The following is a 21,752-nucleotide window of genomic DNA, read 5'->3' as shown; positions in this document are numbered from 1 at the left end:
AAACTCCCGTCCAGACGCATCCGGAGGCAAACTCCCATCCAGACGCATCCGGAGGCAAACTCCCGTCCGGATGCATCCGGAGGCAAACTCCCCTCCAGAGGCAAACTCCCGTCCGGACGCATCCGGAGGCAAACTCCCGTCCGGACGCATCCGGAGGCAAACTCCCGTCCGGATGCATCCGGAGGCAAACTCCCCTGCAGAGGCAAACTCCCGTCCGGACGCATCCGGAGGAAAACTTCCGTCTGGAGGCAAACTCCTATCCCGATGCAAACACCACCCCGATGGTTCAGGAGACAAACACTGCCCTGACGTGTCCGGAGGCAAACTCCCGTCCAGACGCATCCGGAGGCAAACTCCCGTCCGGACGCATCCTGAGGCAAACTCCCGTCCGGATGCATCCGGAGGCAAACTCCCGTCCGGATGCATCCGGAGGCAAACTCCCGTCCGGATGCATCCGGAGGCAAACTCCCGTCCGGATGCATCCGGAGGCAAACTCCCGTCCGGATGCATCCGGAGGCAAATTCCCGTCGGGTTGCATCCGGAGGAAAACTTCCGTCCGGATGCATCCGAAGGCAAAATTCCGTCCGGATGCATCCGGAGGCAAACTCCCCTGCAGAGGCAAACTCCCGTCCGGACACGTCCGGAGGCAAACTTCCGTCTGGAGGCAAACTCCTATCCCGACGCAAACACCACCCCGATGCTTCCGGAGACAAACACTGCCCCGACGTGTCCGGAGGCAAACTCCCGTCCAGACACGTCCAGACGCAAACTCCTGTCCGGAGACAAACACTGCCCGACATGTCCGGAGACAAACACCGCCTGATTTGTCCGGAGACAAACACCACCCGGACGTGTCCGGAGCCATGCACCACTCACTCAGGGTGACGAACGGAGTACGAACCACTTGCTGAGGATGACGGAGCATGAACCACTCACTTAGGATGACGGAGCATGAACCACTCACTCAGGATGGCGGAGCATGAACCACTCACTCAGGATGACGGAGCACGGATCACTCGCTGAGGATGGCAGAGCGCGAACCACTCACTCAGGATGACGGAGCACGGACCACTCACTCTGGATGATGTGGCGTGGAAAAACATCCGCAGTGAGTGAAAGATTCACTCAGAATGACATAGCGGGGTACCGCTTTCGACTGTGGGGCACATGGCAAATGGCTTAAGCACTCAAACAAGTACTCCAAATAAATGGTTAATAAGGAACGGATGGCCAGGCTGTGGCTACACACCATATAGGATATCTAACTTTAAAGTCGGTCTTCACCAGACCGCAGCAGTTAAAGAAATTAAATGAATTCATTCAAATTATGACTTTATCCACAAAAATGTTGCCATTTCATGAAGAACAGCCCTGGAGACATCAGAAAGTTTAATTTCACATTAAATAAGCATTGCAGATAATCCAGCACGTTTCGTGCATCACGTGGTACATCTTTCTGCGTCACGTGGTATGCTTTCTGTGTAAGCGTCACGTGGTACATCAGTTCACAATCTGCGCAAACATTATAACTTCATTTTAAAACATCCGTTTTTCACCAGATTTGCGTTGATTCCTTGTGGAGCAACTTGCAAAACCTCCAAAACTTAGGCACAGATCTGGCAGATGCTATGCATAAAAGCAGCCCCTCTTGGGGACAGGGGGTGAGGGCAAGCAGTGAATGCACTCAATCACATTGCTCAATGAAGCTGGTTAATTTTGGCACATTCCTAAATCTTTTGTTCACTCAATATAATTCTCCAAACAGTAGAAAAAAAGACAAGTTTAATGGTTTGGAAATTTCGCATTGTCTTGTATATAGATGGAGAAGGAGGGACCATAGCATTGCTTGCTTAAAGTAAACAGGTATATCGGGTTAGTTATAAGACTCCTTATTTCTTTAAATTATCAGATTTCACTCCAGATTTCAATACTTTTTTAGTCCGGACGATATCCGATCCTCAAAGCTGAAATAATATTTCGATGATATGCTTTAATTCATCCTTGAGAGGAGATGGTGGAAAATTGCATCATGCCATGCATGAAATCGCTCCAAGCTCCTAATTTGAAAAGTATGTCACTGACAAAAGCGATGTATGCAGCGATTCGTAACTATGATGAACAGGCATTTGATAATTTGAGGGAGGAACGTGAAAAAAGAGAACTTTATCGTTAAAAAAATTGCGGCCTGTTCCAAGGCAAGGCATAGTTGAGCAGGCCAAAAAACGTGGCAGCTTCAGACCCCAGCGAGGCTACCTAGGATACGCCTTAAGACCCATAGAGAGCGGTGACCGAGGATGTGCCTGCTGAATTAGTATAGATGATTGAATGATGTCAACGTTGTCAGTCTGTTATGCTGTCCTCATTATCTCGTTAACAGTGATTTGAATGGTGGACAAAAAATCTTCATGGTCTCGGAAAGTCAAGAATAGGGAAGGTACAGACGTGATGGTCAAACATTTTTTGTTTTTTTTCTTCAATCTCCTTCCAACTTATATATTTGATTTTGAGAAGGCATCAATGAGAAGGTGGTGGAGAAGCAGTCACTGGCATGCCAAGTTAAGGGGTCCAAAAGAAAATGAGATCGGAATACAAAATGGTGTTCTGGCGCTGCCATGTAAGATGCATCGTGGAAAAGTTATGGTTTGGACGGGAAGGCAGGAGTGAGATGCCGGCTAATAAGCTTGCCATCCCATCTGCATTCCATTGCGAAATATGTAAGGATCCTGCGTGCAATACCTTTTGAACAACAGCAAGTCTTTGGTTTGATATCCCAACCAAATCCCGCCTATAGCCCATCTGCTTGCAAAGTTATACATCAGTATATTAAAGCTTAGTTTTCTTACTTTTCTTTTGTATGCAGCGTAGGGCTGCCAGCTAGCATAATTAGCTGAGAGTGCAGCCATGCTGCTGATGCAGTGCCCTCTGTAGGTTAGAACAGGGATTTGTAGGTTGGTTCGGGTACCGGCGATAGTTCGCCTCCTCTTCACGAAGGACACCGTGGTATCTTTAACGTCTATCAACTAATGCTGGCAGACGGGACGCCCAGTTTAAAGTCCATCCTCAGGACGGCACACACATTGATGAATCACACTGCCTGTGAAACACCGGGATGGTAGCTTATAGCCAGGTCGGGATTCAAAGCCAGGCTACACAGCTTAGAGGTGAGTGTTCATACATCTCAGCCATTCTGCCAGCACAAAAGCTCAGTGATTTAAAAGAAGTAAAGTTCTTTGGATGTGTGGTGCTGAAAACAACAAGAACAGGATCATTCTAGTCACTTTGGTCTTGTACACGCCGCCCCCATCCCACCCCACCGCCTGACAACTCATGCTCATTTTCTTATCTCTGTGAACCTGCCAAATTGTGTCTGGGGGTAATGAAAGCACCTGTTGTGTGAAAAAAAACAACCAAACCCTCCATTTTTTTTTCTCTCTTATTTCAATTGATGATAGCTGAGGTCCTGTAGGAAACGATGACCTGGACAAATGAAGAAAATGGTTTTCCTGTAAAATCCTACATTGAAACGCAATCCTTCGTCCAAACTCAAAGGAAGTTCAAGAGAAAATTAAACTGCAGAGATGCCCCACGCAAAGAGAATATTCAAATGGACGAAGCAATTTCGAGAGCAAGGAAGTGTGTACAACTTAACCTCAAAATCAATGGACAGATCAACATATTTTGCACGCCCTTCACTGAGAACTCCTGAGGTCATGAGAGGGTCCAAACGTTAGTTGGAAAGAGTCCCAAAAAGTCACTTCGCCGCTGCACTCAAGAACTTGGACTCACAGTGTCAGGTCTCAGGAGAATGATGATATGAAACTTTATCCTTACAGAATACAAGTCAGACACACACTCACTGAGGCAGACAAAAACAAGCATCTTTAAAAGGCTCAGTGGTTTGTGGAGAAAATCGAGGAGGAGCCCAGTTTTCTCAGCAACATTTGGTTCTCCGCGAAGGCTCACTTTTTGCTTAATGGCGAAGTCAACTCATGGAACAATGTCTAATGGAGCACAATACCGCCCAATGAGGTTCAGCAGAGACCCTTACATTCAGTCAAGTGCACGGCCTGGCGTTAAATGAGCAAGCGTGGCATCATTGGACCATTGTGGTTGGAAGATGAGGCCAGTAATGCCATGACTATTAAAGTGCTGAATGAGTTCTACTTCTCTTGGTTGCAGGATCAGCTTTTGAAGGCAAGAACAATGGTTTCAGCAGAATGGGGCAACCCCTCACAATGCAAATGAGTCCCGCGAGTGGGTGACTGGCCGACGCTTCAGCGTCGAGTGGTGTCCACATTCCCCTGCTCTAAGCCCACTTTATTTTTTTTTTATCTGTGAGTATATCTAAAAGATAATGTGTACAAGGATAACCCTGGAAGCATCTTTGAGCTGAAACAAGCAATCACAGAGAAAGTTATGTCTATCCCTCTTGCCGAATGTCAGCGCATAATCGACAACTTCGCCCGTCATGCTCAAATCTCGATTCAGAGCAGAGATTGACATTTGGAGCGTGCGATCGAAGCAGTGCCAAACTGAAGTCTTACAAGCTACGATTCTGATATTTTGTACACCTGTGTCACACGAAATGTGACACATATTCCTGAAGTTTTATGTAATTCAGAATAAAAAATGAATGTATTGAGGATCTTTTTTATGGGTTTGGGTTTTTTGGGGCACACCCTGAGACTGATATACATGCAATGGCAAAACTGTTTCACTGCAATATACTGCATAGTTTAAAAAGACATGTTGTTGCAAGGCCTAATGGGGGAGGTGGGGAATATGAGCTTGTGGTGTTTGAAAAATAATTAAACAATAAATAAATAAACAAATAAATAAATAACAAGATAGCACAATCATATAGCATTGTCCTTGCTTAATGATGAAGTCGTTTGCATCATGTTATATGAAAAAGGTTCCTTTTTATATTACCCAATGTAAACTTGACTTCTTCATGCTCTTCTATGTACAACATATCGATTTCAAAAAAGTGATCGACAGAAGAAACATTATATAATAGTAATTGCCAAAACCTTTACGGAATGTAATAATTTATACATATATCGTAACTGTCATTAAGTTTATAACTCAGAGAACGATTGTCCATTAGATCATTCAAAACAGGTGATTGCACCTGCAATGATCTTTGTGATAGTACGATTAATTATTACACAATCTCACACACACACACACACACACACACACACACACACACACACACACACACACACACACACACACACACACACCAGGATAGTGGAGAGTTATATCCATTCTCGTCTGAGCTGCCTAGCCCTGTTTGAATCCAGACCATCCCCACCCACCTCTCCCTCCTCTCCAGCTGTAAACTGTCACCGTGGTGTTTCATCGCCAGAGCAATTAAACAATGTAATCCATCCATCCATCCATTGGGACCATCGTCTATATAGAGTGTCAGTGCTGCCGAAGCGGTCTCCTGGGCTGGGCACAATCCTGGACGGGTCGCCACTCCGACGCAGGACACTCAAATGGCTCGATCATCCCAGCAAGCTGGTACTCATTTTGCCGACCTTGGAAGGATGACAGGCTGAGTCAACCCCACCTGGTATTAATTCAACGGTGAGAGGGATTTTAACTCGGGACCCTAGAATTCCAAACCCGCCACCCTAACCATTAAGCCAACACCAGGTATACAATGTAAATCGCTGTCCCATAGATGCATGTTAAAATCGGTGGCCCATCTACTAGAATTGTTTGGTGGATGTTAAAGATCCAAAGATGTTCTTTACAAGGAGTAGGTGAGTCATCGCAGGTACCCTCAACCAATAATAAATTCCCGCCTGGACTGCGAGTAGGAAGTGGTGTGGTCCTTTTGGAGGCTTCTTGACACCGGGTGACACCGTCTGGGCAGCAGTTTCTGCACCATAAACCGCAGCCGCTGGTGGTTCAAATCCCGTCCGAGCATGACCAAAGAGCATGTAATTTTTAAAAACGGTCGTGTTGTTTTTCCTTGCCTGACGCTCAGCATTTAAAAGGATAGAATAGACAAACAACAATAGGTTGGTAATAATAGCGCAGACATTGATGGCTGAAGGGCCTCCTCCAACGTCAAAGTTACTTGCAAGGGAAGTCGTATTATTATTTTATAATATTTGAAACAAAATGATGTTTGTCTTCTTCTGATACAATGAGCAAACACCTATTGTGTGTGTGTGTGTGTGTGTGTGTGTGTGTGTGTGTGTGTGTGTGTGTGTGTGTGTGTGTGTGTGTGTGTGTGTGTGTGTGTGTGTGTGTGTGTGTGTGTGTGTGTGTGTGTGTGTGTGTGTGTGTGTGTGTGTGTGTGTGTGTGTGTTTGCACGCACACACAACAAGGTATCTGGCCACACCTTCCACAACCTCACTTTGCCAACAGAGACTTGAAGTAAAATAATCTGCAAACCACGCGCGAACAACACATTGTACAAATGCAGGTATTCATGGCCCGAAATAAAACCTTCCCGACGCTTACGCACCTCGAATGACTGTGACATCACGCATGCTCAAAAACAGCCCTGCTAATTACCGTCGAGTCCCCCGGTATCTACGAATTGAGATTTCTTATCCTCCCCCCCAACGCCACCTCACCCCCTCCATTACGCTTATCCCCCAGGATATGCGCGGGATCTTTAAAGCATGAAAGGGCCCGGTGTGCTCTCAGCGTCACAACCACCTGGGCACGTTGCGGCATCTGAAAAATCAATGCACTTATCATGATTGATATTATCTCACTTTTCTTTGCTTGTCACCACCACTGATTAAATAGACGGCAAAATTGAGACTCGTCCTCAGAGACGATCACGTGGGCATGATGTGCTCGTCATATTGGTACAAGCGGATCAGCACTGAGCAGTATAATGTCGTTTTACAGAAAAAGTCCACAAATGATAACAATGAAACGACAATGATTATTCAAAAAAAGAAAAAAATGGTTTTGTTTTCATTGAAGTGAGTCGCTGTTATATATATATATATATATATATATATATATATATATATATATATATATATATATATATATATATATATATATATATATATATATATATATATATATATATATACACACAGTATATATATATATATATATATATATATATATATATATATATATATATATATATATATATATATATATATATATATATATATATATATATATATATATATATATATATATATATATATATATATATATATATATTTTTTTTTTTTTTTTTAAACCATGGACTTCCCGATCAAACATCGTACACTTCCACATTTGTACAGGACATGGTTCATGGTTTTATGTCGCAATCATTTAAGGCAAATGGAATTGAATGTTGGTTAACGCAGGGATATCAACACAGGTAGACATGATATCATCTGTAGTATATATGTACAAAACACAGTTTAAGTCATCATCCTGTTGTATGTAGCCAATACATCTCATGGAGAAATGATTTCATGATGCATATATCATGTATAATATACATACATCCTGACACAATGTATATTATAAATATATATATATATATATATATATATATATATATATATATATACATATACATATATAACATATATGTAATAAAACAGTTGCAGCATTATCAAGACGGCATACTCTTTACCATCTCTTGTCAAGCTTTATGCGAGGCAGTTTGCCATTGCCTTCCCAGCAGTCAGGGTGGAAATTGGGAATTAGTTCAGAGAGGCGACAATAACTCGACTGCTCTCGACAAAGGACACCATGGGATCTTTAATGTCGACCAACGACAAGTACACATACACATGTTGATGCCTCGCCATGCACGTGAAACACCAGGATGACAGTTTATCCGAGTCGAGATTCAAACTCAGAGTACACGGCTCAAAGGCAATTGTGAGACCCTCAAAGCCATCCGGTCACCTTACATTATCCTCAAGTGACCATATAATCCAAACTTCACGATATGGTGTTGAAGCCGATGTGTGGAATGATCACGGATCTCCTAAATAAGTCTTTAGGAGTCAGGGCACAAAATGTGAAATGCTTAAAGGAGCTTACCCAGATATGTGTTCTGGATGAGACTGATGCACGGACCACGGTTGTTGGAGTCCAGGCTGCCTCGGCACGACCCCCGATGCAGAAAGTTCCAGGAATTTGGTCTGTTCCCCTTTGGAGACGGTGCTCATGGCCGGACGTTTGTTCCCGTACAGGTCCAGCTTCCCAGCACTGTGCTGCAAACCCAAGTGGAAAAGGGTGTACATGGATCATCAGAGAACCGTCACAACAATGCCATCACCCAAGTGTGATTAATCTTCTTTTTGCGTTTGGTACCTTGGTTGCCGGGTAGCTATCATTTTGTTGAGGTGCGGCTGTGCCGCTGATGCTATTCCCCATACCAGTACATTGGTACTCATTTAGCCGACCTCAGAATGATGACAGGCTGAGTCAACCCCACCTGGTGTTAATTCAGCAGCCAATGGGGCTCAAAGTCAGGACCCCAACACCCCAAGCCAGCCACCCGAGCCACCAAGCCAACACCAGGCTAGGTGTGATTAATGAAATACCCGTACTATATAACAGTATTTGTCAGGTGAATTATCGTATGGAATCCAAGATGTGCGTAAAGGATTACAATGTTTGTATATATTATATTAACGTATCAATTCATATATGATGTATCATCATCACATACCATGCTCGACACAGAACGTCGGCTCCGCAAAAGCAGTTTCTTTGACAAGGGTTACAAAATCCTGGTCGAGTCACCACTCCGACGCAGGGAAAGTCAATCGAGTGAGCATGAGGGATTTCGAATTTGTTCAGGGTGCCGGCAATAGCTCGCCAACTCTTCGCGACAGACAACGTGGGATTTTTAATGTCCACTAACTAATGCCAGAAAACGGGACGCCCAGTTTAACGTCCATCCGAGGAACGGCATACGCATTGATGAATCACCTTGTCTGTGAAACACCAGGATGGCAGTTTGTTGCTGGTCAGAAATTTGAACCCATGTTAGACAACTTAGAGGCGACGGTGCGTACCTCGATGCCATCCTGACAGCTGTCGTTGATATACGTCCTTATTAATTATCATTACTGAAATATGAATAAAAAAACGAAAAACGTTGGCGTGTTTTGGACAAATGTGAGTATCTTGTTCTTTATGAACACCCAACTATTCAAGGTTGGCTCGTTTGGCATTCCCATCTGAGCTCCTGATGCTGAACTCAAACTCAAATACTTCGTTGCTGTGTCCATTTCTTTTCTCATGCACCTGTGCTCCATCTGCAAGCATTAATGATGGAATACCAACTAACTACATTTAAATAAGACATTTTCAATTGCACAAAATCTTATCGTTTGTCTCATTGTCCGCAAAACACAGATCCGTTTGCTGGAGCTGGTCGTGGTGCGCAAAGTGCGTTTTCCCCCAATGACGTCATGCGCTCAGAAGTGAACCATCGCGATCCAGTAAATGCTCGTTTCATGCAAAGGAGTCAATTGGAAGTCGCTCGAAAAAAAAAATCAAACAAACAAGAAAAACAACTTTACTCAACAATAATGGACTGAGCGTTGGGTTTGTTTGGTTTTTTCTTTTTTTTTTTAAAAGGCTTGATTTATCAAGTCAAGGTTGACAAAGGTATGCTAACTACAGTGGGAAGCAAAAAGAAGCTCATGTTTTGAGCATCAGCCCTTCGTCAGAGCAAGAGAGGGACCAACTGTCTCCTGCTCTGATGAAAAGCCCTCTTCGCTCTTTGAAGGGGTAACGCCTGAAATGTCACATTCTCTTCGATTTCCACCGTGGTTAGCATACCGTTGTCAACCTTTCATGGATAAAAGTTCTTATTTGAACTGTCCACTGACAAAAAACAACTAGCCTTGACAAGATTTCATATTGATAGATTATATGTTCCCTTACGAGGAACTTCAATGCAGGAGAAAGCCATTTGGCACATCAAAGCCTGCACTATTATTACCAACCCACGATTGTTTGTTCAAGTTCTCTCATTTTTTAAATGCTGAGCATCAAGCAAGGAAGCAGCACGTTCCATTTTGAAAGTGTTAGGTATGACTCGGCCAGGGTTTGAACCACCAACATCCCAGACTCAGAGCAGACGCTCTAACCATTACACCACTGAATCTGGTGTTTTACATACCGAGAAAGTACAAACAACATTAATGAAAGGGAGATATATAAAAGGAACAAACCCCTACCCCCTGAAATAACGACAAAAAAATAGGATAAAGATCATGTCCAAGGGTTGTAAAATATTGTTTTCTGTCGTTGCAAACTGTCAACGCACCTTGTGTACAACCGGTTCGGTTCTTCATCTTGAGTTTGCCCGGAAGCAAGTAAACGCACTAAGGAAGTGCTAATGCTGTCAATTGGAGGCAAACGCTACCCAGAGATCAAAGCAATTAAATACTATGCACTTACACGGGGGTAGAATTGCATATCGACAACTTTGGTGTTAAAAACAAATCGATTTTTGTAACAAAGGACGAGCATATTAAACTTTATACATTTTTTGTCTTTAGAATAAAACGTCATTGCTGACAACGTGAAAGTGTGTGCAGAAGAGTTCAATCACAGATTAAACTTTTCTCACAACATCCTTCCAATTATTGGTATAATGATCCTTGTGACATCTACAGCCTTTGTATCAACTCTATAGTAACGTAGATGCGCTTGAAAGCAAAGGAGCACTTGCCAGAAAAGTTCTGCTTCTTGAGTTACAAATACTACGCATCAATTTATACATATCAAATTGCAGGGAATGCACACGTACACTCTGTTGTTGTATTTCTAAAAAGAATAAATAAATAAAAACACTTCGGTGAATGACTTAATCAATGAAGAATTGAGTAGGAGGAGGTTTCATGCATCACAAGAGAAAGCAGACATTATGCTGTTCATAATAGTTTAACAGATGAAAGTGAGAATGGCAGTGGACATATTTTTACATAATTATCACGAAGGAGTGAGAAAAGTTTTGTAACTCAAGTGAAAAAAATTGAATTAACTCTTTTAAAAAGTCGCTGAAAAAAACTCGAGAGCAGTGAGGGTGCATTTAAAACAGCCAGGAAGCAAATCGATCACATAAACCTTTTATAGATAGTGGATTGTCCATATCTTAAGGGTTTCTAAATTAACCTTCGTTTGAAAAGTTCTTCCTCAAACACTTCCAGTCATACACCTAAACAATATCAAGAGAGACATGTGAAATAGATGGAAGAAAGAAGGGAGAGGAATGTGGGAGGGTGGAGGAGGGTCAAGGGAAGACAAACAAGATGTGGTTGATTATAGCTCTTCGATACTCGGCTAGAACATAATAATGCTTCAGGTTTTTGATGCTCAGGTCGAAACATATCCATAGTTTATATTTGATATTAGGGTGGTAACATAACCACACTTTAGATTTGGTGTAAAAGTGGTAACATAACCACAGTTTAAATTTGGTGTAAAGGTGGTAACATAACCACAGTTTAAATTTGGTGTAAAGGTGGTCACATAATCCACAGTGTATATTTGATGAAAAGGTGGTATTATATCCATATTTATATTTGATGTAAAGGTGGTATTATATCCATAGTTTATATTTGATATAAGGGAAGTAACATAACCACAGTTTAACTTTGGTGTTAAGGGGGTAACATAACCACAGTTTATATTTGATGGAAAGGTGGTATTATATCCATAGTTTATATTTGATATAAAGGTAGTAACATAACCACAGTTTAACTTTGGTGTTAAGGTGGTAACATAACCACAGTTTATATCTGATGGAAAGGTGGTATTATATCCATCATATATATTTGATTTAAGGGTGGTATTATTTGCATAGTTGATATTTGATGGAAAGGTGGTTTTATATCCATTGTTGATATTTGATGTAAAGGCAGTTTTATATCCATATTTATATTTGATGTAAAGGTGGTATTTTATATCCATGGTTTATATTTGATATAAGGGTGGAACAGAACCGCAGTTTAAATTTGGTGTAAAGGTGGTATTATATCCATATAACTATTTCATTAAAAGGTGGTATTGTATCCATCCTATATATTTGATATAAGGGTGGTCACATAACCACAGTTTATATTTGATGTTAAGGGGGTATTATACCCATAGTTTATATTTGATGTAAAGGTGGTATTATGACCATATTGTGTGAGGTGATATTATAAGCATAGCTTATATTTTATGGAAAGGTGGTATTATGACCATATTGTGTAAAGTTGATGTAAAGATCTGATTGCCATATTGTGTAAAGTTGATGTAAAGTTGGTATTATAACCATATTGTGTAAAGTTGATGTAAAGGTGGTATTTATAACCATATTGTGTAAGATTGATGTAAAGGAGGAAGTGTAATAATATTGTGTCAGGTTGATGTCAAGGAGAGAATGTAATAATATTGTACACAGTTGATGTAAAGATATATTGTTTATTAATAATGTAAAGGTGGGAATGTAATCATATTGTGTACATTAAAAGTACTCACTATACACAAGTTCAGTGCTGCCCAAATACCCCATAAAAGCACATTTGTACTACAATTCTAAACACAGAGACCGTGGCATGCGATTTATTTCGGAAATGATCAAAATACTACACATAAGTAACATCAAAAAAATTTTAAAAGGAATGAATTATCAACACCTGCCTGAGGTCATAGAAAGTGTAGGAATCAACTTGAAAATAGTAAACGCGTTTGCACAGAACGTTCGTGTTATTCGAGTGGAAAATAAACCACTCACCTCTCTTTATATACCAAGGTAAGTGTCTAACAAACTGAAACGACTCAGTGGAAGAGTGTAAGGAAAGACTGTATGATATGAGGAAGAGTACGAGTGCGTCCAAAATGGGCTCACCAGGTTTTCCAAGGAATCTCGCATGGAATCATCGATTCGAGAATCCATCATCGGGAAGTGAACCGAACATGGCTCAAACCTGTGCGTTTCTCACAGTGTTCTTTAAACATCACTCGCAGCGTCGCTCTCTCCGCCCTCACTAATGATCCTCCCCTTCACCCTATCACCCCTCCCGCACTCACCTGGAAGCTTTCGGTGCACAACGCTCCCATCAGTAACACACACATAATTGTATATATTTATTTTAAATATATATATATATATATATATATATATATATATATTTAGTTAGCAAACATGCACTAATGCAACGCAGATTATAATGGGATACCTGGCTGAAATTTCCCTCCGAACGATAGTGTACACACATCTCGATGCCTGCGAAGCACCGGGATGACGTTAAAGTCAGGTCTGGACACAAAACCAGGCTCAAATGGTGAATGCAATGAATCCTTTAAAAGGCAATAAATCGTACAAAATTAAAGGCTTTTTAAAACTATGAACACATGCGCATTTCAGAATTAAGTGCAACACCAGAATACCTGTGATGTCGTCGTGGCCAGTTTGGCGCGAATTGTGGAGGATCTGCACAGTGGCCTGGAGGGATCGTGCCGTGCCGTGCCGTGCCGTACCAGGCCACTGTGTGGCGCTTCGTTCCGATTTGGCGCAGAGTGAAGCGTAGCACACATGGAGCATGTTCCGCACCCGGGCTCTCCAGGGCGCTGACAAGGTGCTCGGTCAGGATGCTCAGTTGGGCCCGAGACCCCCACCCCCTCCAACAGGTCCCTGAGAAGAGCGCGCTTACGGCGCACTCCTGTGGATGTTCACCCCACTACTGTTTATTTCTCCTGCGTTATCGGCCTTAACATGTAAACGTTGGCATCAAATTGGAGGAAATAAACTTTTAAAAGTTTGTTTTTTCCCCTTCTTTGTGTTGATCACATGGGAGACAAAAATCCTGCACTTTCCTTGAGAGTTCATTGGCGACTCACATTGGACCGTTGTCTCTGAAAGCGAAGTCTCGCCAAGACAATCGCCCTGGGATGGACATGCACGAATGAGTTCATCGTATAAGGGAGCTCTGTCTACAACTGGCAATGTTGTTGTAGTCTTGTTAATTAATCAAACTCTATGGGCCGGCGTGCTGTCTGCTGCTCTCCAGACAATGGATCAGCGAGCCGACCAGAAGCAAGTACATGGAACGCTCACATCATGTGCTTCGTCCTATGGACTAAATGGATCATGTGGGACAACTCTGGGCTCTCGGGATTGTCATGGATCATCAACAACGCTGGGCTGCGGTCTGGGTACAACACGTTCCTGGTACACGACCATTGGGACCGCATGCTGACAGCAATTCCTTTTTGGTTTTGCATTTTGGGAATTCAGTGGAAAGGATCGGAAGTGTTTATCGCTCAGTCTGGCTGTCTTCAAAAATAATAATAATAATAATAATAATCAAAAAATGTACTTCGTGGTTCTGTCCATATATATTACATACACAAATATAGTGGATTTTAACCTCCCCCTTGTGCACATCAGTCTGTCCTGGCATGGACCAACCCTGTATCGTTTCCACGTCAAAGTCTTGCTAAGTCGCCGACATCACGTGATTTATGTGCTGAAGCAACCATGTTTTCATACGCAGTGATGTCATCGGAAGAGTTTATATTCTCAGTATTCGAGTTTGGCTTCAATCGTGTTGGATGGAAGCTGTGCTGAAAACCCAGAGCAAACACACCGCTTGCTGGTTATACTGCTTACTATCTCTTGTACTTGATGGAGATGCATTATAGAACTCAAAAGACTTGCATACAAGCAAGAAGTATGCGTATGTAGCATGATGTATATTATTTAATTTTTGTTTTTTGTGCTTTGCGGTCTCATGTCCAAAAGAGAGAGAGAGAGAGAGAGAGAGAGAGAGAGAGAGAGAGAGAGAGAGAGAGAGAGAGAGAGAGAGAGAGAGAGAGAGAGAGAGAGAGAGAGAGAGAGAGAGAGAGAGAGAGAGAGAGAGAGAGAGAGAGAGAGAGAGAGAGAGAGAGAGAGAGAGAGAGAGAGAGAGAGAGAGAGAGAGAGAGAGAGAGAGAGAGAGAGAGAGAGAGAGAGAGAGAGAGAGAGAGAGAGAGAGAGAGAGAGAGAGAGAGAGAGAGAGAGAGAGAGAGAGAGAGAGAGAGAGAGAGAGAGAGAGAGAGAGAGAGAGAGAGAGAGAGAGAGAGAGAGAGAGAGAGAGAGAGAGAGAGAGAGAGAGAGAGAGAGAGAGAGAGAGAGAGAGAGAGAGAGAGAGAGAGAGAGAGAGAGAGAGAGAGAGAGAGAGAGAGAGAGAGAGAGAGAGAGAGAGAGAGAGAGAGAGAGAGAGAGAGAGAGAGAGAGAGAGAGAGAGAGAGAGAGAGAGAGAGAGAGAGAGAGAGAGAGAGAGAGAGAGAGAGAGAGAGAGAGAGAGAGAGAGAGAGAGAGAGAGAGAGAGAGAGAGAGAGAGAGAGAGAGAGAGAGAGAGAGAGAGATAATCTGGACACGCAAATAGCCAAAAATATATGGCATTTGTAAACTGTCCTTTTCCATAATGACAATATTATACACAATACATTGCATGACCTCCACATTCCAGTTTAAAATAATGGTGACATGCTACTGTTGTTGAACTGGCACTGCTGTGAGATGTTCTCCATTTTACCACTTCATTCACAAAACTATCCCACACCGCTCTATCTCACAAAGACGTTCACATATTGGCGGCAAATTAATAACACAAACAAAACCTTAATTGATAATTGTACAAATGCATGTTTTTGAAATTTGTTGAGTTGTCTTCATAAACATTGTCTACGTTTTGTCCTTAACAAAGCACCACTATACCCAAAGTACTAGCTAGTAATGCTGCAGCATGCAGGAGTATGGATTGTTCATGTACTGTTGTGGGACTAGTGCTTTGAGTGGTGGTGAGGATTTTAGACCAGCATACCTCCCCCCCCCCGCCCCCCCCCCAAGAGGTTGCGTTTCCGAAGAACAGTTGAGGCTTCGGGAAGTCAAGTTTGTTTCAGGAGAATTTCCACCTCACAGGTGGATTGTCAGTAAAACCCAGCTGGCTCAACAATAATCTTCATGGTGGGATAATCTGCATGCCCCACCTGGACTGATCTACACCTGATGTGACGCTAGTCCACTCATTGTACTTGACTCTTATTCTGTTCCCTTGTTAAAGGAGGTTATTCCAAAAGACTACCGGTGCGACCCCTCTCCTGTACTTCCAACATAAAAAAGTAAATGCGTCTGCAGTTATCTTCCGAGCAACTTCTTATTTTTTCCCATCATATCATCCTGTTCTTGTTCAAACCTATCATAAACTCAGCCTGGGAATTCTTTCACAAAAACATGCTCTCTCTTATGCACAGATTCATCCCATCTAGTCTTCAGTTATGATTCCCTTATTCCCGGCCATGGTACACTGAATCCTGTGGTGAGGCAGTTGCTCTGAAACAACTTGCTTTCTCTTCCTGAAAAGCAAACCGAACCAAAGGCAATCTCAGTTCATTCTACAAAGGCTGCAACAAGTGTGTCCGCTGTCAGGAGAACCAGAAAACATCTGTCCAACCTCAAAATTGAACTTTCAAACTTGTCTCCCTCCTCTAAAACCTGGTTGTGCCTTATTAAGTCTGTCTCTGGTGTATGCCATCGCCCCCCACCCCCCCCCCCCCACCCCATCCATCTCATCGGATGGCACCACAACCTGCTCTGCTCGTGAGAAGGCCGAATGCCTCAATTCTGTGTTTGCTTCCAAATCTTGTTCCCAACCACTTGCTATCTGTAATCACCCTCCCCAGTCGTACCCAAATACTCCTGGACATACCCAACTGCTCCTGGACCAAGCCAAACATGCCTTACTCTACTTACGTAGCTAATACGTGGCTCTCATTGGAATCCTTTCATCTCCTCTCCCTGTTGAGGTTGAAGTGCCCCAAAGCAGTGTTCTGGGCCCAGTGCTATTCCTAATCTTCATTAACAATCTCTCCAACTCTGGAAAATCCCCTTTATCTATTTGCTGACAACTTCATCATCTGCCAGGACAGCCCTCATCCTTCAGATAGTCAAGCAGCATCCTCTTCCACCACTTCAGAAATTGACAAAATCAAAAGATGCTCAAACACTGGAATATGTCTTTCAATCCAGACCAATCTCACACTCTCACTCTCTCTCTTTGAAAGAACCATCTGGCAACTCCCCATCTGCTTTCAAAACAATCCTCTTGAGGAAGTTCAGCAACTCAAACTCCTGGGTCTCACTCTCAGCCATGATCCTTCTTGGGCAAACCACATTTCAAAGTTAGCCTCCAAAGCTACCTGTGGACTGGGCATCCTGCGCTGTACAAAGTCCTTCCTTCGCACACCTGAACTCATATCGAGCTAAAAGGCCTTCATCCACAGCTTGAAGGAGTACTGCTCTCCCCTCTGGGCAGGCACCCTTGCCTCACACCTTGCTCAGGTGACGCAGTAGAAATCAAGGCCTTCAAGATTATTGGAATTTCCCACGATGAAGCCGAGTCTGTGGGACGATCAGTTTCCCATCGCAGACAGGTCTGTTGTCATTGTCTTCTACCATCTGCTCTTGCACCCTCTACTCTTCCCATACCAAGGATGATTCAATTTGATTTTGGTGAAGACACGAATCCGGATACGAGAATGTTTTTATATTTTTTAAGTGATTCTTCACCATTGAGAGATGGAGCCAAAAACGACATAAAGCACGATATTTCAAAAAGTTTTGGACAAGTTGTGACAAAACTAAGTGGATGAGTTGGTTAGGTGACAAGAACAAGCTGATTAGATTTTGGTTCAAGTCCAGATGCAGATCTGGCCTATCAGTGGGATACAAAACGTAAATTATTATTATTAATTACAATATTACAGTAAATTACATTATCCACGGCCATTCCTGAGTGTGTTTTTGCAAAAACTATCGTTTCAAATTCTGCAGGCTCTTCTGGTGGGTGAGGAATCAATTATTTGTTGAGGATGCTGATATTTTCCTAGTGCCATTACCATTGGTCTTGGATGTCAATCCCAAGACAATGAGGGCCCCAGCTGTGCTCCAGAATGGCTTGCGTGATTTGAGATAGGATGTAGATACATTTTCTTGGAGGGAGACTTTTGCATTGGTCTGGGTACAATGATATTCATGAAGTATTCTGTATTGGTTATGGATATCAGGTGGAGAAATATTTGAAAGCACAGACAGCAAATAAGGGGGTGTTGTTTTTCTTGTCTAAGTGACAGTTGACAATGTAGAATTTGAGATGGCATCCAGGTGTTTGGTGTAGCTGCTTTGTCCACACAGAGGCACAATGTTTTTTGGACAGCTGCGCCATTGGTGGCGGCGGCCCGCGCTATCGACGGCAGCGGCCCGCACCATTAACGGTAGTGGCCCTCACCATTGAAAGCATCACGCGCAATTGAAAGTGGCCCGCACTATTTATGGCGGCCCCTGCCATTGACAGCATCACCCACCACTGACGGGTGCACATGCATCGTGTATGCACTTCATGCATTGTTTACATCATACTCAAGTTGGTTTGGTGTGAAGGTGGTTGACATTGGGGCTGCAATAAGTTGCCAGGGTGTACATCGGAACAAGGTTTTTCTTGGAGGTCTCTACAGGATAACGTAAAGCTTCACCCTGTAAACGACGTCACTCACCACATGGCCCTTTCTGCATGTTTTGGACGAAGCCAGTAGCGGTTCTGTGGGCAGTGGGTGCAGTGAGCAGTTAATCAGGCAATGGAAAACCTCATCTTTTTTGCCACATCTTACTATAATTCACCGGCTGTCTGTCTGTATGTTCCCAGGTACCGCAAAAACGGCTGAACCGATCGCAACCATTTTTTGGGTGTGTAATCCTGGGACCCCTTGGAGTAAAATAGGCATAAATATAATATGACCCGCTTGACCACTCCCGTAGGGAGCGGGTGCTTCTAGTATTTAATAACCTTCAAGAGTACGTGGCAGTGGTGATTTCGCAGAGAGAAAGAGAAGAGGACATCTGAGGTGAGAGATCACTCAACATGGTGAGCCACCTGAGCATTGCAACTTGACACTTAGCTGTGTACCAACTGACCCTCTTCATCGATCGCCATGAAATAGCAATAAAAGTTTCACATTGCTGCACGCTCTTGCCTATTTATTGCCCACCAACTTGCATGCTTCCATGCATACGTGTCACATGCCTTTTCAATTTAAGCTCACCTGTACTTTAATCCAGTGAGCTTGTGCGATCGAGCAGTGCCCTTAAGTAAGTCAGTCAGGTAGTGAGTCTGTTAACATTTCAGTCATTATCGCTTGACCCAAACACGCGATTTTGATGAAACTTGGCCACAGGCTTCAGATGTGATGCCGAAGCTGCCGCTGGCTCACATGCAAAAGGAAACAACCATAAGGGCAATAACTCCTTCGCTTTTCAATGTCCAACATGTCCCAAAACCATCGCCGGGAAATGCTCACCCAGCCAGGCATTCCCTACACCCCTCACCCCCCCCCCCCACCCCAGAGCTTGGAGGAACAGTAGCGACACACAAAAAAGGAATAGTAGAGAGAGGGGGGAAACACCAACAGCAAAGTAGAAGGCCAAGATAGAGGGAGACTTGGACAAAGGGTGTGGGGATGAATGGGGGACAGGAAAAGATGCATGGGGTGGACAAGATGGATACTGAAGGAACACCAAGAAATGAAAACTGGAAATTTGGATGGAGGAGGGATTGGGGCAGGGGGAACGAGGGTAGAAAATGTCATGGTTTTGGGTTGGGGACAATCTGAGTTAGTGGTGAACAGCTGTCTTGAAGACTTGGAGGGAAGAATGGGATTGAAAGGAATGTGGAAGTTAGTTCCACAGGCGGCAAGCAAAAAACAAAAAGGAATGAATGAGTGGAGGTGAGCAGTGATCCTGGATTTAGCTGGTTTCACCAGATGGGATTTGATGGTGGACCATGTGTGCCCTTCAGAAACCTGGAACAAAGCGTGACATGAGCACAGGGTGCAAGACCAGAGAGGATACAATAAAAGACAGAGAGACCACCAACCTGTCTGCGGTGGTGAAATGATAGGCCCACAGACTCAACTTCATCGTGGGAGATTTCAATAATCTTGAAGGCCTTGGTTTCCACGCATCAAGCTGAGCAAGATGTGAAGCAGGTAAGCCAGCCCACAGGGGAGAGCAGTACTCCATCAAGCTGCGGATAAAAGCCGTGTAGGTGGATAGAACTTCAGGTGTGTCAAAGAAGGACTGTGTATGATGGAGGATGCCCAGTCGGCAGCTGGCTTTGGAGGCCAAATTTGAAATGTGGTTTGCCCAAGAAAGATCGCGGCTGATCGTGAGACCCAAGAGTTTGAAGGACTGAACTTCCTTCAGAGTATTGTTGAGAAAGTAGATAGGAGGGTTTGCCAGATGGTCCTTTCGGAAAGAGATAGTGAGAGTGTGAGATTTGTCAGGTTTGAAAAACATATTCCAAGTGTTTGACCAGCTTGCAATTTTGTCAATGTCTGAAGAGAGGGAAGAGGCTGCAGCCTGCCTGTCTGAAGGATGAGGAATACCACGGCAGAGTGTAGAGTCATCAGCAAATCGATAAAGAGGATTTTCCAGAGAGTCAGTGACATAATTTATGATTTATGAAGATCAGGAATAGGACTGGGCCAAGAACACTGCCTTGGGGCACTCCAGCCTTGCCAGTGAGAAGAGATTAAAGCATTGCACTGAGAGCCACACATTGGCTCTGACAGTAGAGGAAGTCAGTTTGCCAAGTGTGGAGTTGACCTTGGATGCCATAGGCAGAGAGTTTGGAGAGCAAGGCAGGATGCCAGACTGTATCGAAAGCATGAGATATATCTCGAGAGATGGCCATGATCTCATATCTGACTTGAGAGCTTCCATGTGTTGTTGGGTCAGTAGAAGCAGCATGTCGAAGGTGGATTGACCTGGTCTGCAACCAAATTGGTGATCTGAGATGAGGTTGTTGGAGAAAAGGAAGTATTTCATATCAACTGCGATGATGGATTCCATGACCTTGCTGATGTTTGGAAGTAAGCTGAGAGGTCTGTAGTTAAGGGGGTCAGTTTTTGCTAGTTATATAATGCAGTGATGATGGCTGATTTAAAAGCAGATGGAAGATGACCGAGGGTGAAAGGGCAGAGAGAGGAAGTGCAAAGAGCTGCAGAGTAGGTTTTTTGGACTTGTGAGCTGATGCCATCCGGTCCAGTATCAGAGTCAGAGTTGAGGATTGAAAGAAACTTCTCCACCTTATCAAGTGGAAAGGACACAGAGTCCAGGAACAGTTGGGTATGACAGGGGAGAGTGGGTACCGAGAGTGAGAGGTTTGGGACACAAGATTTGGAAGCAAACACAGAATTGAAGCATTGGCCTACTCATGAGTGGAAGAGAGAGAAGGGAGCAATTTGAAGAGAGAGAGGGGATGGAAGGAGAGCATACTCCAGAGACAGACTGAACAAGGCACCACCAGGTCTTAGAGGAGAGAGACAAGTTTGAAAGTTAATTAATGAGGTTCAACAGATGTTTTCTGACTCTCCTGAGAGTAGATACAAACTTGTTGCGGACTTTTTGGAATGCACCGAGATTGTCTTCGGTTGGATTTTCCTTCCAGTAAGAGAAGGCAAATTGTTTCAGAGTAACTGCCTCACCACAGGATTCAGTGTACCATGGACAGGAAGAAGGGTAGGATAATTGAAGACACGATGGAATGAATCTGTGCATGAGAGAGAACAGGTTTCTGTGTAAGAATTCTCAGGCTGAGTTAATATCAGGGGCAGTAGATATGGGAGACCAGTCTTGAAAAGAGAGGGCTGCTTGCAGTCTCTGCCAATCTGCCTGAGTGAACTGCTAAAATCGCTGGTGTTGAGG

At 43.5% G+C, this 21,752-nt stretch overlaps 1 protein-coding gene across 1 annotated transcript in view; it reads right to left on the bottom strand.

The window, feature by feature from the left end:
• Positions 1-13,680, bottom strand: part of LOC147021789 (homeobox protein Mohawk-like) — a 94,551-nt gene extending 80,871 nt beyond the window's left edge. Inside the window, exons 1-2 of the mRNA XM_085892157.1 lie at positions 13,400-13,680; positions 8,042-8,214 (exon numbers count right to left, since the gene is read on the bottom strand). Coding sequence (XP_085748283.1) covers positions 8,042-8,214; positions 13,400-13,546 — 320 coding nt within the window. The 5' untranslated portion in view covers positions 13,547-13,680. The remainder of the gene's footprint in view (positions 1-8,041; positions 8,215-13,399) is intronic.
• Positions 13,681-21,752: the final 8,072 nt, after the last annotated feature.

Source organism: Eptatretus burgeri, chromosome 8 (genome assembly GCF_056783735.1).
Source record: "Eptatretus burgeri isolate ZD-2024b chromosome 8, Ebu_testis_v1, whole genome shotgun sequence".
NCBI classification, from domain to species: Eukaryota; Metazoa; Chordata; class Myxini; order Myxiniformes; family Myxinidae; genus Eptatretus; species Eptatretus burgeri.
The sequence above is the reverse complement of the archived record's forward strand: the minus strand, read 5'-3'. Positions and strand labels throughout refer to the sequence as shown.